Source organism: Camarhynchus parvulus, chromosome 5, assembly GCF_901933205.1.
Source record: "Camarhynchus parvulus chromosome 5, STF_HiC, whole genome shotgun sequence".
In the NCBI taxonomy this organism is placed as follows: domain Eukaryota; kingdom Metazoa; phylum Chordata; class Aves; order Passeriformes; family Thraupidae; genus Camarhynchus; species Camarhynchus parvulus.
The window spans coordinates 2,718,660-2,735,284 of NC_044575.1; the positions used below are offsets into that span (position 1 = coordinate 2,718,660).

The window sequence follows — 16,625 nt, forward strand, 5'->3', positions numbered from 1 at the left end:
GCTGTGGTAGCAGTTCTGCACTCCTTTAATTTGGAGCCCATGCTGCATGGGCTGAGCCTAAAACTCTCTGAGCAGCTCTGCTAATACTGTGTCTGTCGCTATTGTATTGAGGATGGATGAATAAGGTGACACATGGACTCCAAAGTCTCAGGAGGCAAAATGCTATTCTAATAAAAACCACACAGTTTTTATAGACAGTTACAATACAGGTAGACCTGATTGGTCCTCAATCAACATCCCTCACACCATTGGCTAATTAGGCACACCACCCTCTGGTAAACATCTTACGAGAAAACGCCAGCTGCAAAAAAAATTAAGAATTGTTTTAATTCCTTCTCTGAACTTTCCCAAAACTTCAAAGAGAAATTCCTGGGCAAGTTGATCTGACTTTCTTCTCTGACCAGTTCTTAGCATCCACACCATGTCTGATACGACACTAACTGATCCCACAGGGTTTATAGGGGATTGCAGGATAAAAACCCTGCAAGGGACACATATTAAGGGTGAGAAACCCCATCAACCAGCTGTCACTGTTTAGTAAGAAATGACACAGAGTTGTCAGAAGGCTGAGTGGCATAAAGCACTCATCTTTACTTCTTTTATACACTCATTATACACTGTTCTGATACAGGTGGACCTGGTTGGTCATTCAATCAATCAATACATTTAACCTGATTGGCTAATTAACAAGACACCCATTTATAAACAATCTTATGAGTATAATGAGAAAACAGACATTAAGAAAACAACACCTGCAGGTTGTTTTTAATAATTGGATATCATTGTTTATCTTCAACTCCCTAAAGTTTCCCAGGCTGATTTTGGGAAAAATTATTTAGTTTTCTCTCTCTCTGACCAGGCTGTCACATCCACAAACAGCATCTGAACTGCTATTGGTTTCTCTGGGTCTGGATTGAAGGCACTTGAGACAGTAGTTCATGTTTGGACTCAGGTGTTTATTATTCCTTATCAGTAAAACAGTCTCACTACTGTGAGTTCAGCAGCTTTTCATTAGAAGGCACAAAATGGCCAACAATCTCTTGGTACAAGGTCTTTTAAGACTAAGCTATCCAATTAAGAGCTGACACCTGGATTATTTTCCCTTTTAACCCAATAACTGATCCCAAACAGCCCCCAGTGTGGACTTTGCTGCCCAATTACAAAATGCCACCCAAATCCATGGAGAAGGAGGAAGAAGAAGCATGAAGAAGAAACCCAGGATGACACCCTGTGCCCTCCACATCTTGCTTCCGTCCACAACACACTAAAGATCCCAAACCCTAAATTTCTCACCAAGTGATACACCTACACTACTCTCTATAATCTATTTCACACTCTTGTGGATTCTAGTCGATCTTGAAGGCTGGGAAACTTTCTCCATGAGTGAGGGTCAAGGTCAGTGCTGCCCTGGGGGTCAGCACACCCCAGAAATATTCCTGGCGCCCTGGCTTTCCGCAAACAGCGAGCAAAATAATAAAAAAGAAAAATTAAAAAACCCATATTGCCCTGTGTGTTTCAGGTTGAAATCCTGGAGCAGTCGAGTAACCTGACCGTGGGTTACTACGTCACGCGGGGCAGGCTGGTTTTCACGCCGGCTGCCGTCGCCGAGAAGCTGCTGGCCTACGGCCTGAGCAACGCCACGGCCGACATGAAGCAGCACGTGCCACACCTGCAGGCCCTGGTGGCCCTGGCCCTGCCCTGGCAGCCCCTGCCTGCCTACCACTTCCAGCTGAAGACAGGTGAGTGAGGGAAACATGCCTGGGCTGGGTGTGTGCCCATGGTGGCCTCTCTGGGCAGGGGGGTGACAGCAGGACAGGCTCTGCTGTGGGGTCAGGTGTCCTGTGGGCACCCCTGGGCCCAGCTCTGCTGCCAGGGTGATGCCTTAGGGTTTTTGCTTTTGTATTTTTCATATATTTGTAACCCTGCAATTCTTTAGCGTGTAACTCTATACAATAAAGTGTTAGCTATCTCCCAGTTGGGTCAGGCAGAACAATTCCTCTCCAGGCTTGGGAATCAAGGACACCCCTGTGGGCACCTCTGTGCTCTGCTGCCAGGGCCATGGGCACTGCTCTGAAGGTGCTGCCTTAGGGTTTAGCTTTTATATTTTTCGTATATTTGTAACCCTAGAATTCTTTAGTGTGTCACTCTAAACTCCATATAGAGTGTTGCTACTGTTCTCCCAGTTTGGCCAGGCAGAACAATTCCTCTCCAGGTCTAGGAATCAAGGGCACCTCTGTGCTCTGCTGCCAGGGCACTGCTGTGAGGGCGATGCCTTAGGGTTTAGCTTTTATATTTTTTGTATATTTGTAATCCTGCAATTCTTTAGTGTGCAACTCTAAACTCTATATAGAGTGTTAGCTACTGTTCTCCCAGTTTGGTGAGGCAGAACAATTCCTCTCCAGAGCTGGGAATCAAGGACATCTCACTGTCTCAGATCCCAAGAGTGAGTTGGGGACAGCAAACTTGGAGTAAATGGCTTCGTTACCCGCAGCTGTATTGGAAGATTAACCCCCAATATGCAAAAAATGGACCAAACTTATAAAAGTATGAAACCCAAGACACCCAAGACCTGTCATCCATTTTTTTGGGTGTAGCCCTGAGGGGGGCTGTGTCAGCCTGAAATGTACCTGAAGGCCCTTCAGTAAATACAACTGCATTTTTTTCCCTTAATTTTGTCTGGCCTCTGATTTTAGGTAGTCCCAAAAAGGCATCAAGGGGATGTGGCAGTGCAGAGTAATTGTGGGGAACTGTAAGATTAGGAGAGGGCAGAGTGCTCTGAAATGATATATTAAATGATAGAAAAATATTTCTTATATATGTGCTTACAATGTTTGTATACACATACTTATGGCAGTTATGAGTACATTTTTCCTAGAGTGAAAATGAAACAGAATGAGAATCAATATTATGATTGATTATATTTTGCAGGACCAAATGACCTGCAAGATTTAAGATTATAACTTTTTTTTTTAGAATGACTTTGCTTAGTGCCTGGCTCTGAACAAGTATTTGCACAGTGAACAGGCCTTACCATCTTATATATCATTGTAGAAGCAATCTCCATTTGTTTGTGGAGCGTATCAGCTATAATAATGCAATTTAATTCTTACATTTTGTCTTAATTAAGGCTAATTTAGTGCAGCTCCTGAAGTGGCATTATCTTCACCTGCTTAATGTGTAAATTGATCGTTTTGTTCTTGGTGCTGCAATGAGAATACTTTGTCCACATGCTAATGCCTTCCTTTTTTCCAGAGCTGCAGTTTGTGGGTCAAACAGACAACATTCAGTCATGCAAATTTGTTCAGACCATGGAACAGCGGCTGCAGAGAGCATTTCAGGATGCTGAAAAAAGGTCCTAAACACCAGCAACAACTTAACTGTTCAGGTACAGTGTTGTGTACTTTGCCTGTTGCCAACCCCTCCTGTTTATTCTTTGCCAGGTGTATGTTTTTATTCCAACACAGTGCCTTTGCTAGCCACTGTGGAAGAAGTTTGTTTTCATCTGCAATAAGATCGTTTATGCATTGCAGGAAATCTTACAAATGCATGATTTATAGAAGGCTTTTCATGAATTGGAGTTTTACTGCTTGCACTTCAGTCATATAAATGAAATTCCAAGTATAAAACACAGTTTTCCAAATTTATGTTTTTAATGAACATGTTATTCTGACACATGAGTTGCTTTCAGTGAAGCTATTCAGGTATGGAGATGGTGCTAGGCACAGTTGTTTTTTGAGATCTGAAATAATGGGATAGGTTTCTTTCTCTTGGTATGCATTTCAGTTTCATACTCACGGGCACAAATTCACCACAAATTTTTACACACCTTTATATGTATAGTGGGACAACAGTCTTACATTCTATGCCACGCTTCAGGACTAGAGAAATGATCTTCTGGGCAATGTTATGATATCTTTTTGATTCTTGATAAAACTCTGTGTATGGATTGTGCTCCTCAGAAGGAGAAAATTTTGCCATCAGGGCTCTGCTAATTATTTTGGTGCTGTTTCTTGTGAGCTTGAGCTCAAAGTAGTGGAGCTCAGAGAGGCAGCAAAGCACAGGGCAAAAGAGGGCCTACCACAGTAGGTACAGGGATTATCAAGTTTTTCAACAGCTGGACCTGCGGCATTGAGGGGAACTTCTTGGTGCCTGATTTGCTTGTGGTGGAAGTAGTTTTATGAAGATCTCACAAAGCCCCTAAGCAATTTTGGAAAGAGCCCTACGAGAGGGTAGTGGCTGTTTTTGTGGATATTGCCAATTTAAGGAGAGATAGGATGGAGGTCCTGGTGGCAACATATAGGCTGGGAAGTAAGAGGCTCAAGGGTGTGATCTTAATGATAAATTTTTTTGAAGTTATTCCAGTATCATGCAAAAGACTGAGTGCCTGCAACAAAACACTGTATGAGGGCTTTAGATTAATTGAAAACTGGGGAACAGTTCTGGAGCACACAGAGCCAGTTCAGAAAAGGTATTGCTGCCCTAGGAGAGTAGAGGGAAGGTGGGTAAAAGGCATGAAGCATCTTCCATGCAAGGAGAAATGAATTTGGCCATGGCTCTTCAGCCAGTAGGGAATCAGGAGTGGCCACTTGGAGTTTCCCATAACACAGCTACTCAAATTTAAATAAAAAGAAGCATCCTTTCACACACTGTATATAAAGATGTCCAGATGTAACTGGAGAAAAAATATGGAAATTACAAAAAGCATTTGGCCAAAGATATAGAATAAAAAGTTATCAACCCTTTTTAAACCCAGGCATATGATTTATGGCTCTGACACAGCTGTGGGATAAACTTACACTGTCGAGAGCCATTTATTCCTCTTGTGCTGTGCTAATTCTCCAACCCTCTGCTCCAGCCATTTGTAGGTGGATGTTGGCTAGGCAGACTTTTGGTCTGACCCTGGGCTCTTCTGATGCTTCTTTTTGTATCATGGTTTTTCTTTTAACTTGGTGATCCAAACCATAAAAACGGGGTATTTAAATAACATTCGTGGAGGCTGTCAGGCCTACCTATCAGTAGCCAAATAACCCCATCCCTCTTGCCCTTGGGCATAAGTTTTTCAAGAAAACATGTGGGTTTTGTTCCTGGTGTTTGAGAATCTCATCCAGTACTCGCTGAATAGAATTGGTCCTCAAAACCTAGTAATCAGATTTGGGCTCAGCAAGAGACTGGCCCTGAGCTAGAGTGGGGAGGAGTACAGAGATTCATATGATGTTAGGAACACAAAGACATGATATCCCTTAATTTCATATGGAAAATGTGTGGGTCTATAAACCAGCAGTAGGAAGGCAGCAAAGACAGCAAGATAAACAGCACAATTTGTCTGCATCAAGCACTGGATGGTTTTTCTGATAAGCATCCCCCTGGTAAAAACAGGAAAATATTTTCAGTCCTGGCTGCACCTTTTCTGCCTGCTGCTGTCCTCCAGGAACCCTGCAAGTGCTAAAGCAGGGATTAAAGTATCACACGAGTAAAGTTGGATGAGATGTAGCTAATCCATTCTTCAGGTTAACATTTCCCCAGTTTCTTTGCATTGCCTTCGTGTTGTTTTTTTTTTTTTTTTTCTAAATGAGCTGAGCCACAGCAACACATTATTTTTTGCCTCTGTTTCAGATTTTGAACACCTCCAATGTCTCCCAAGCTGTCACTCTGTTTTATGTAGTGAAAAATCAAAGCACAACTCTAAATGGCACTATTTCCAGCAACCTTCTTAATCAGCTGTCAGCTGAGCTGGTGGGTTTCTACCTCACCTACCCACCTCTCACCATTGCTGAATGTAAGTATGTGCTTCCCACCATCAAGATTCGCCAGCACCAGAATTTGGCTTTGTTGTCAAGCTCAGGGATTGTAGGTAGCTTTTCTGCTAACTTTTAAAACTGTATTTTGTTACAAAAAAAAGGTGGGGGGGAGAATTAGATCATTTTTTTCCACCTGGTTCAGTGTTTGTTTTGGCTGCTAGCAACACTGGCAAAAAACTAAGGAAAAAACATATATACTCTGTCATTAACAAAACAAATTCCTGTGCTAGGTTACAAACTAAATAAAATTGTAGTTTTGTGAAAAGCAAAGCACAAAACATCCCAAAGTCTTCATTTCAGGAGTGCTTAGCGCAGCACTGAATGGGCTTTAGCTTCAGCATAGCCCTTTGCTTCAGGGGAATCCTCAGCCCTGGTGGTTGGGTGGTTGCTCCAGGGCTGGGATCAGGCTGGGAGTGTGTGTTTGGGTAGTGGGGTGAGCTCCACTTGTGCTTCTGTTTTAAAAAGCTGTTGGTGCATTTGCTGAGAACTGCATCCTCAGTTTACATGTGGTCTGAGCACTTGGCCATCAATGGCTTTCTTGTGTTCCGGTTGCTATGAGGGCTCTGAGGCACAGAGAGCTGGAGACAATTGTGTGGGCAGCCCACGTGGTGCATGTGCTTTCTGACTCTGCCTGCTAGTTTCTTTAAAATGATTAGAGGGACAAGACACTTGATTATGGGGATTTCTGTTTAATATGCTTGTTAATGTGATGTGTGAAATTAAGCTTGCTGCAGACCGGAGTTCTGTGTTTGCTGGGAGTGAGAAGAGACATGCCGGGTACATGCAGAAGCAGACTGTTGGGAAGTGAGCACTGAGGAAAACACAAATTACCTTTTTTTTTTTTTGTCAGTCCATTTTGTTTGCAAACAGCCCAACAGCAGAGAAATTACATGGTGCAGTTCACCAGTGACTTGCAGGATGAGCTTTCTGTGGGATAAGTGGTTTCTCTCTGCTGTGAGGCAGTCAGGAATCACAGCTAACTTAGGTGGCTGTGCAAATCTTTGGGAAAGGAGGTTTGTATGTCCTTCTTGAGGCATTACCTATCAAATTACAATATTTGGAAACAATAGGTGAAACTGCCCTATAAGTTCTTGCACTGTGTTGGTGCACTTTTGAATCTGAGTTTACATCACAGGGTAAGAGACATGTACCATCTTCTAAAACCTTAAACTCTTAAGTTTTTCACCACATGATATTACACACTTCCAATCAAACTACACACCCGTAATCCCAGTTCTATCATTCAATTTTGGAAGCCTTCTCCACAGCCTCAGGTCAAATAGAGTGCTCTCCTGGGGGTCAGAATCTGTCAGCACAGAAAATCTAAAATTCTCAGCATCCAGAGTTCCAGCAGTGGGCTTGTGTTTTCATAAAGTCTTTCCACAGGCAAGGGGAGGCAGAGGGAGAGAGGCTGTTGGTAAAGGGTGTGGTCATGGACCTAGAAGGGATGTCCCCCATTCCTCAACAGACAGGCTCCTTTTTGATGGCTGGTGCTCAGGACATGTCTTCATGGGCCATCCAGGAGCACAAGGAGAGAGCTGGAGGAAGTTTTGGTGCTGGCTGTGCTCAGTTCAAGTGTTTGGCCTCCAAAATAGGCCTGTTGCATAGGAGGAGGATTGTGGTGCTTTTCACAAAGGCAATACAAGCACGTTCTTGGTAGTCAGGAGCCGTGCAAGCCACTTGTCACACAGCAAGTCTTGTGTGGTACTGCAGTTGTCTGCTGATCCCCGCACATGATGAACAAACCTGATAGTCTTTAGCTAGTGTTTCTTTAACAACTAATGGCTTATATTTCATTTTGGAGCTCTTGGTTGTATTCCCAGTGCAGCAGCTGTACTGCAAACTCATGAACTTAATGCACGCGCAGTGTTTACGGCTCCAGACCGAGAGCGTGTCTGGAAAATGTTTCCTTGAAGAGTGTTTGATGCTTATTCATGTGGCAGTGTAGTTGTCTCAGTTTATCAAACAAATATTGAGGTTGTTCTCCGAGCATGTTATTTCCCAGTAGGCTCCAGTGGCTCCTCCAGAGTCTTTTCAGTCTGTCCTGGAATGCACAGCTCAGGGCACGCTCTGAAATCCTCCTCAAAAGCAGCTACTGTGTGTAATCAAATCCCTTACAATGTTTACTATTCTGAGCCACTTTGGGGTTTAAAAATCAAGGTGACTCAGTAGCAGCCTATCAACGTGCAGAGCATGGATGTTTTCTGAATTAAGTTCCTGGTATTCATCAATTGAACAAACGCTGAGCTGTGGAATGAATTAGCAGCATATTGAGCTTTACAGCCTAGTGCACTTTGGAGATGGAGGAGCTAACAAAAGGCATCACAACAGCAAATATCTGTTTCTCACAGAGGCAGACACATATGGTAGTAATGCCTTAAATGGTGCACAGTGAGAGAGCACCACACTCCAAGGTGTGCTCACAGTTTTGTTAGTCTCGTTTGCAGTCTGTGTGGAGTCTGATCCTGGTATATTTTCATGTTATTTTAGGCTGAAGCTATATTCTGGGCTACATAAGGATTAATCACAGAATCATCATGGAATCTCATCTGGTTTTCTGCAGGGGAGAAAGCGGCAGAGATGTATAAAACACCTATTACCTATCCTTGGTTCTGGGCATTGCTGGGCTTCATCCCAGCCTCTGTCCCAGCCAGTATTTTGGCAACAGGAGATATATGCTCTACTTTGTATGGCAGCGCTTCTTCTGCTTACACTTGGTGTTCTTTCTCAGACAGAAAAGAAATTGTAACCCTGAAAATTATGCTCTAGATCTCCTCTTGGGCCATAGTTCAATTTTATTTACTGTTGTCTGGGTAGCCAGTTTTGGGATGCATAATGTGTAGGATGTTGGAATATTATGACATAATTTAATCTTCTGTTTTTAAAGCTTTGGAGTATCCAAACCTTGATGTCTCGGAATCAACTAGAGACTACTGGGTGATAACAGGTACTTTCTAATGTCCTTCCCTCCTCCAGGCAATAATTTTTAGTGCTCATTTATATCAACACAGCAGTGCAGTAATTTTACACAGAATAAGTGGCTGCCCACTGAACCTGCCTTCAGCTGGGCAGATGCACTTACAGTCACTCTGTGGCATAAGTGATAGATCATCCTGAACAGTGACATCTCCAGCAACCAACACCCAGCTCAGAATTTATAGCACTTTGGTTGAAACAATTCTGAGAGCAGCATTATCTTCCAAGAGTTTTGAGACACAAACAGACCTTTTATTTATTTATTTATTTATTTTTTATACCCTGGGACATGGATTTAAATCTGAAATCAAAAGAGACACATAGACATAACCCAGCAGCAAAGGTGAGGCTGTTACACCAAGGAACTTTGTTATGATTTGCTGACTATCTGGGCACAGGGATTTTTTTGCATCTTTCACTTGAAGGTCTTAGGCTTCAAAACACTCATTTTATTAAGTCATTTCACAGGTGCCACCTTCTCATGCACAATCATTTTGACTTCAGAAATGATAACTGGGCAAGAAAGAGACCCTTTCCCTCAGACATCTTTGAGTGATACCAAAGCCTTTCTAGTTGGTGTGTCTGTACCTGGAATTGTTTAATGCTCAGGAGAGCAAGAGCAAAGGGCTTTGACCTGAAATAGGCTTGGTACCAGTTCCATCTTTTCATAAATTTAAAATAAAACATCAGTTTATGGAAAAGTGATGATCTTCTGAAGGGAGTGGTGCAGCTCTTCCCAGTATGGACCCTGTGAACCTGATACTCCATTTCTTGCCTCTGTGCACTTGCTGTGGTGAATTGTTATTGCTATTACAATGGAAACTCTGTTTTCAAAAAGATCCTGTTGGTCCCAGAAGGCTTTTTTGAAATAGTACAAAAAAGCCATACATATGTATGAATTGAATCTGCATGTCTTATCACTTTTTTTGAACTTTAGAATCCAGTGTCTTTTATATCTTGCATTGATTTATACTTCAGATGCCTTCATTTATACTTCAGAAATGTTTATTCAGGTTTCAGTGCTCTCAGACAGGATATTTTGTTTGAGACTGTACAAAATCCAAACTTCAGAGTTCAAATCCTCAGGATAGAAACTGGTTAACAGGAGCATCTGGCAATAAGCATAAACCTAGCAGCTCTCAAATAGGCTTGAGCCTGATTTTTACATTGAAGGTCACAGAGTAGCAAACTGAAGGTAAACTGAAGGCCTAAAAAAGGTATTTTGAGATTTTATGAAGCATCATTGATATTATCTGAGATGAGCTGTGCAGGGACTGAAACAGAAGTGTGTTATATCCTCACAGGGAATTACTGAGAGGGGATAACATTGTCCAGGTGTTTAATTTCCAAGTTAGTCTGCACCTCCCTGTCCCAAACTGTCCCACAAACCACGTGTTACTTCACCTGTGGGTGCGCGAAGTGCTGATCTGTGTTTTTTCTGTGTTCCCACAGTCATCCAAGGGGTGGATATTGCTTTGCTGGGGCTGAACAACCAGAGCTTTGCCAGGCTGATGGAGCAGCGCTTGGCCCCGCTGTTCATGATGTCCCACCAGCAGGGAAGGCGCTTCAGACGTGCCACCACCGTGGGCAGCTACACTGTGCAGGTGCTCACTGGGTTAAAAAAAATGCTTGGCTTGCATCTGTCCTGCTTCAGTTCCTGTAAAAGACACGCCTAGCTGAATCTCTAGGCTGAGATTTCCTGTATTTCTCATGGGTATCAATGCAGAATGCTTGGCACTGCTGATGGTGCCTTTTCTGCAGCCAGCCATGTTGGCATGCCTGTCATCCTCGAGAAATCATCATTAGTTAATCAGTGTTCATAAATATTTTCTCTCTGGTTGCTATGAGGATTGGTACAAAGTACATATTTCAGCGTATTCAGCATAATGAAGAGTTCCAAGTTTTTTCTTGATAAAAGTTTCCTAGGTAACTCAAAGCTAGAACCTCTTTTTTTTCTCTTTTTGTTGGAAAAAAATGAAGAAGCAGCCTTTATTTATACAGGGTTAGTCATCAAATCATGTGGCCCCAGATCATGTAATGAAGTAGAGACTTGAGACCTGACTAATTTATTAAGCATCTTTCTCTTGTTTACAGTATTTTTCATTCAGTATTTTGAACTGATCATGTTTTGTTTTCTCACCAATTAAGCCAAATGATGCAGTGGGCAATTAAAATATTTCTTCTTCAGTCTTCAAAAATTAGTTATTTTTTAAAAAATTGTTTTTCAAGAATTGTTTATTGTAAGGTATAAACCCAAGTAATTGCATTTCCCATTTGCTGACACGATTCTTTATATTGTTCCACTGGAAGGATTTAAAAGAAGGAACACATTTTACTTGCCAGAAGTGAGAACCTTTGTAAAATTTTAGTCCATAACATAATGGAGAAGAATCATAAAACTCCTTTTTCTTCTCATCATTAGAAACATTTGACACTTTCTCCACTCTCAGGAACGGTAGAGGTACAATGGAAAAATTCTGCCAGTGTTCTGCAGAATAAAATGGGAAAAGTATGATTCATTTGTTATCAACCTGGACAAAAAAATAATAAGTATGGAAGGAAAATGGGAGGCTGTTTTTCAACTGCAATATGCCAGTAAAGTAGAGTTTTCAGTATTAGAACAGATTATAAGAATTCCCCCTTTACAGAGGACTGTAATGTCTAAAAATTTGATCCTTTCCTCTTTGCTGCATGCTTTTCTTAATGTAGGGTTTTACCTTAGGATTACGTTTAATTTTTTTTCAAGAAGAATTTTAGTTATTTTTCTGACTGACTGATTTAATAGCCTGGCCTCTGAAGAGGAGAAGCTCTGATCCTATGAGGATATTTGCATGGAGCTTATGCTTGTAGGTTGTCTTGAAGGAGCTCCCTGTGGACACTGCCTCCAAATAGCTCCTGGCAAGTTTTGCAGTGGTATAACACAAACACAGTTTATTTCTCTTTCTCTGTTTATTTATTTATTTATTTATTTATTTATTTATTTATTTATTTATTTATTTATTTAATTTAATTTAATTTAATTTAATTTAATTTAATTTATTTATTTATTTTATTTCCCTTAAAGATGGTAAAAATTCAACGTATTCCAGGACCCAAGGAGCCAGCTGAACTGACATATTACACTTTATACAACGGGAAGCCTTTGTTGGGCACTGCAGCTGCCAAAATTCTGAGTACAGTTGACTCACAGAGGATGGCCTTGACCCTGGGCTATGTCATCCAAGTTCAAGCTGATCGTAAGAGTCCTTTCAAAAATTCCATACTTTACCATTGCTTTATTCCATGATCTGAACACTGTGGAAAGTCACAATTAATTCTGATGCTGAAAAAACCATGACACCACACACTAATGATGACTGGGGCAAAGTTGCTATTCATGTAACTTGGGCAAAAAAGGTAAAATGTGGTGGCTGTTAAGATGTGCCTTGTTTTTGACTTGATGAAAATAGTATAGATTCTTTCTATCTCAAAGGGATTATTATTTTCTTAAATAACAATTTTCACCAAGAAAACTACATGGTTGTTAAAGATATTATTTAGACACAAATCAGAAAAGTGAAGTTGAAAAGAGCTACTTGTGCGTATGGGCAATTTTCAGATTCAAGGTATGATAGTATCCTTCAGAACAATGTGGCCAAAAATACTCCATTCTTGAAAAGTAAAGTATTTTCAAATTTCTCTTTCAAAACCACATCATTTACTGAGTGATTGTGGACACAGGTTTCTTTAAATGGTTTTTTTTTAGATGTTCCTATATACTTGGCTCATAGTCATAAACCTGTAGTGAAGCTTGGAGTGTTTTTTCATGCAGTTAACATAATGTATAATGTGGACACAGGTTTCTTTAAATGTTTTTTTTGAGATATTCTTATAGATATTAGATATTTTTTTAGATATTCCTATTTTTTAGATATTCTTATATACTTGTCATAGTCATAAACCTGTGGTGAAGCTAGGAGTGTTTTTTCATGCAGTTAACATAATGCATAATTATGTTTCATGCAGTGTACAAACCCTTGCCTTTTGCTAACTGGATTTCTCCACCTTGCCAAAGTACTTCTTTAGAAGGAATCAAAATTATGTAGTAGACTTCTGCACTGGATCTCCTTACTGGTGAAGCAGCACATAAAATTGTCCCTGGTGCAATTATATCTGCCTGGAGGAGTGGTGGTACTGAAATAATTACGTAAAATTGTGACAGGAAAAGAAGAGACCACTAAAATAAGTAATTTGTGCATCATCCATAAAACATAGGATTGAGTAAGAAGACTGAAATATGATACAATTTCTAGAGAATGCACCATGTACTGTATCTGATCCTTGATCTGATCATGGTCTGCTTCTGACTTTAATTCAACTGAACCTAAGGATCTCCATTCCATCAAATCCAGCATTTAAAGTCCAAGTAATTTTGTTTTCCATGAGAATATTTCTTTAACGTATTTTTTACTATAGAAGATATAGGTATAGCAATTTCCTAGCTCTTTGTGCAATGATGTGATTTATATTTATGTGGGGATTTTGGCAATTATGGAAGCTACTGCTCATCATCTAACTTTGTATTTCCTTGGTCTGATAAGGCAGCCTCATTCATCTGTAGATTTTCATACCAGCCACGTATGCATAGAACACTGTAAAAATAGAAAAGACCGGAGCTGAAATTGTGACCTGAGGTACCTGAGATTATGAAGGTAGAGTATTTGAAATGCAGGAAGTAATTCCATCTTTATACCTTATTATGGAAAAATCACAATTTCTTTCCTTTTGGATGTGGTTATTTGTAGTCTGCATTGCCACATAAAATACTTTGTGTGGATTTCGTTTTTGCTCATTATAATTTCTGTTCTAGTAGAATGAAAAGTTCTGTCCCAAAATACTGTAAGAAAAGACATGTACCCTCGGGAGCTCATAGCTGGGTTAGATGAGACAGACGAATAATAACACAAAAAAATGGATGTTCCTGTGTTATGAGCCAGAGACTGAGTTACAACAGAATGAAAGGCTTGTTTCAAATTCCACTGAAGTGTTACTGAGTTGAATGAACCATGGGTTGACTTTAGGTCACATTGGAGTCTGGTAACTGAATTAAAGATGCAAATTAGGACTCCTAAATGTCTATCCTATTACCATAAGGTCATCATTTCCTCTACATCCCTTAGAAGGCATAAATATAATTTTTCAACCATTGTTTGCTGCTTCCACAGCAGCAGCCTATAATTAAAGTTTCTGTTATTTGTTAAAATTCAGATTCCGTTTCCTTCCCCACAGCCCTTTCATCCCCAAACTAAATGTCAAAGTCAATAATTACGAATTCTGCAAGTCTGTTGAAAAGTGAACCTTGAAAGTCTCCAACCTGGCCGTCTTGCAGTCTTGTGCTCAAGCCCTGAGCCTAATGGTGCTGTTCCTACATCACCCAACAAACTTCACTGGCTTTGCAAAATGCTGCAAATCTACAAAGAGAACTGGCTCAGGCTCCAGCCAGGCTTTCAGCTGGAGAACTGTAAAGTTCCCAGTGCCTGCTGCAGAAGAAGCTGGTTTGCATTTGAAGTCTGATCCTGAGAGATGCTGAGTGCCTCTGACAGCTCATAGGCTCAATGACATTTGAGAGCGCCGGTCCCCCAGGAAATGGGAACGGCTGCTTTGTGCTGGTGTTCTCACAATTGCCTGCCCACGCCAGCAACCAGTGCCACAGCAAAATAAACAGGGATAGCATGGGGAAGTCCACTAAATATTTCACTACAGCAAAGTTCAGCACTATAAAGAGGTTGTCTGATTGTTTTTCCAGAAAGAAATGAAATGAGAGAACTGGGAAGCGTCACAGGAGGATCTCGTATGTGTGAACAAGTTGAAGGTTCATAACTAAGAGAGATTCATCTGATGAAATGGAGTCTAAAATGTTTTTGCATTGCTGCATTTCTGAAATGTACCCTTTTCCTGGTGCCATCATTGCTATATCTGCAAGTAGCTCTTTTCAACCTCATTATTTCTACTCCTTCAGAAATAATGAATTCTTTTTGACCTTAACTATGATAAATTATTTCTAGAGCACATAAGAAGCATCTTCTTATTGCCTTATTGATATTGATAGTAAATTTTCCAGCTAATTTCATTGTTTTTTAAAAAGCTCTGCCAGTTTGCTCCTGCTGAGCCAGTCAGTCTTTGACACCATGTATGGGCTCCATGTGTGTTCTTTTAACACACATGCTATGCTACTTTGCTCTAAACTGGGCTTATGTTTGAAAAATAGTTAAGGATGCATTATTTGCACCTTTTATTTGTTTGTTTATTGTGTGAATGAATCATTGGAGTGATATCTCATATGTTATCCATCTTGACTTTGGAGTGGATATCTGCTTTTGCATATAACCGGGTAGCATAAAACTAAGAAAAGACAGCCCGGGGATTTGTGAATTCAACAAATCAAATCAAATTAAAATTCAACAAAGAGTGTTGCTGATTTTCCTCTTTTTATTCCTACTAAAGTAATATAAGAGGTATTCCCTTGTACTGAAAGCTAGATTACCTAACAGTACTTTTTATACTAATTTCTACATGGAGACAATTGAAGGCTGGAAGCAGCAGGAGCCTTGCCCAGTGAAGCTCACCACTGCTGGTTTGCCTTTTTCTGCAGCTGTGGTGAAGAACCCCCCAAACAACCTGTGGATCATTGCAGCTGTGCTGGCTCCCATCGCGGTGGTCACCGTCATCATCATCATCATCACCGCGGTGCTGTGCAGGAAGAACAAGAATGACTTCAAACCAGACACCATGATGAACCTGCCTCAGAGAGCCAAGGTCAGTGACCCAGCCCCAGATCCAAAGGTCCATTTGCCTGCTGAGGCTGTGGCTCTTGGATAGATGCAGTTGAAGGATGTTTGCAATTGAAAGGATTGGTACTCACAGCTTGGATCGGCACATCTCCTGTAGGACCTCAAAACCCGTGGCCTGAGCTGTTCCTGCCTGCTGAAGGTGGGAATGTCTGAGGTTTGGTAGCAATTCAGACCTGACTCTAACCAAAGTTCTGCTCCCAAATTGCTAGAAGGTCCCCTTCCAGAGTACATTTCCCCTTTCTGGTTTATTTTGAGGCTCCACAAAATCCAGAATAGACATACTTCGATTTTTTTTTCTCCTACTGCTGTTTTTCTTTTAGGTGTTTTGGACTTTCTAATTTATGTATATTGCTGGTCGAGTTCAAGCAATTATGGTTTTCTTCAAGTTACTAATCCATATCAATTACAATATTTTTTTTCCAAATCAAATGCACTTCCAGTTTGATCCTCTGACAGCAAAAAAAAAAAAGTCTCACAATACTGTTTTATCTCCATAGTGAAAAAGTCTGCCCTCTCAATGTTGCTATTCAACGGCTCTTGATCAGGTCCACCCAAAGATAGGAGTTTTTAGCCTTTGTAGGCTGTGTGTAAGTGAGGCTGTTCCTTTGCCCTTTTAGCTGGCTTTGTTCTTCTCTGCTGGCATGGGATTGAGATGATGAATGTTTTCTTTGGTTTCTTAATGCTACAGACAGCAGGATTATTGAGATTTCAGCTCTGTTGCTTCTGCTGAAAAATGTAGATTGGAAGAAGAGTTGAAGGAAGGCATGAGGCATTTGACAGCTCTTTTCTCCTTATCTTAGGTTCGTTGCAGATGGGTGCAGCTGGTGCCAGTTGGAAACCAGACATTTGTATCAAAAATGATGCAGAAAGGACATTTTCATTTTGGTTCCAGTGTGCTCATCTATTTATCCATTATTATCCATCCAGTGTTAAGACTAGATCTGCAAAAGTGCAACACACAATATCACAAACACAGATAGGAATTAATATCACTGCAGTGCTATTAGACACCCCATTAAAG

At 40.8% G+C, this 16,625-nt stretch overlaps 1 protein-coding gene across 1 annotated transcript in view; it reads left to right on the top strand.

Moving 5' to 3' along the window:
- KIAA1549L (KIAA1549 like) overlaps positions 1-16,625 on the top strand; it is a 130,682-nt gene that overhangs the window by 64,391 nt on the left and 49,666 nt on the right. The window contains 8 exon segments of the mRNA XM_030948903.1: positions 1,520-1,739; positions 3,253-3,345; positions 3,348-3,385; positions 5,614-5,776; positions 8,686-8,745; positions 10,227-10,378; positions 11,839-12,010; positions 15,406-15,569. Coding sequence (XP_030804763.1) covers positions 1,520-1,739; positions 3,253-3,345; positions 3,348-3,385; positions 5,614-5,776; positions 8,686-8,745; positions 10,227-10,378; positions 11,839-12,010; positions 15,406-15,569 — 1,062 coding nt within the window.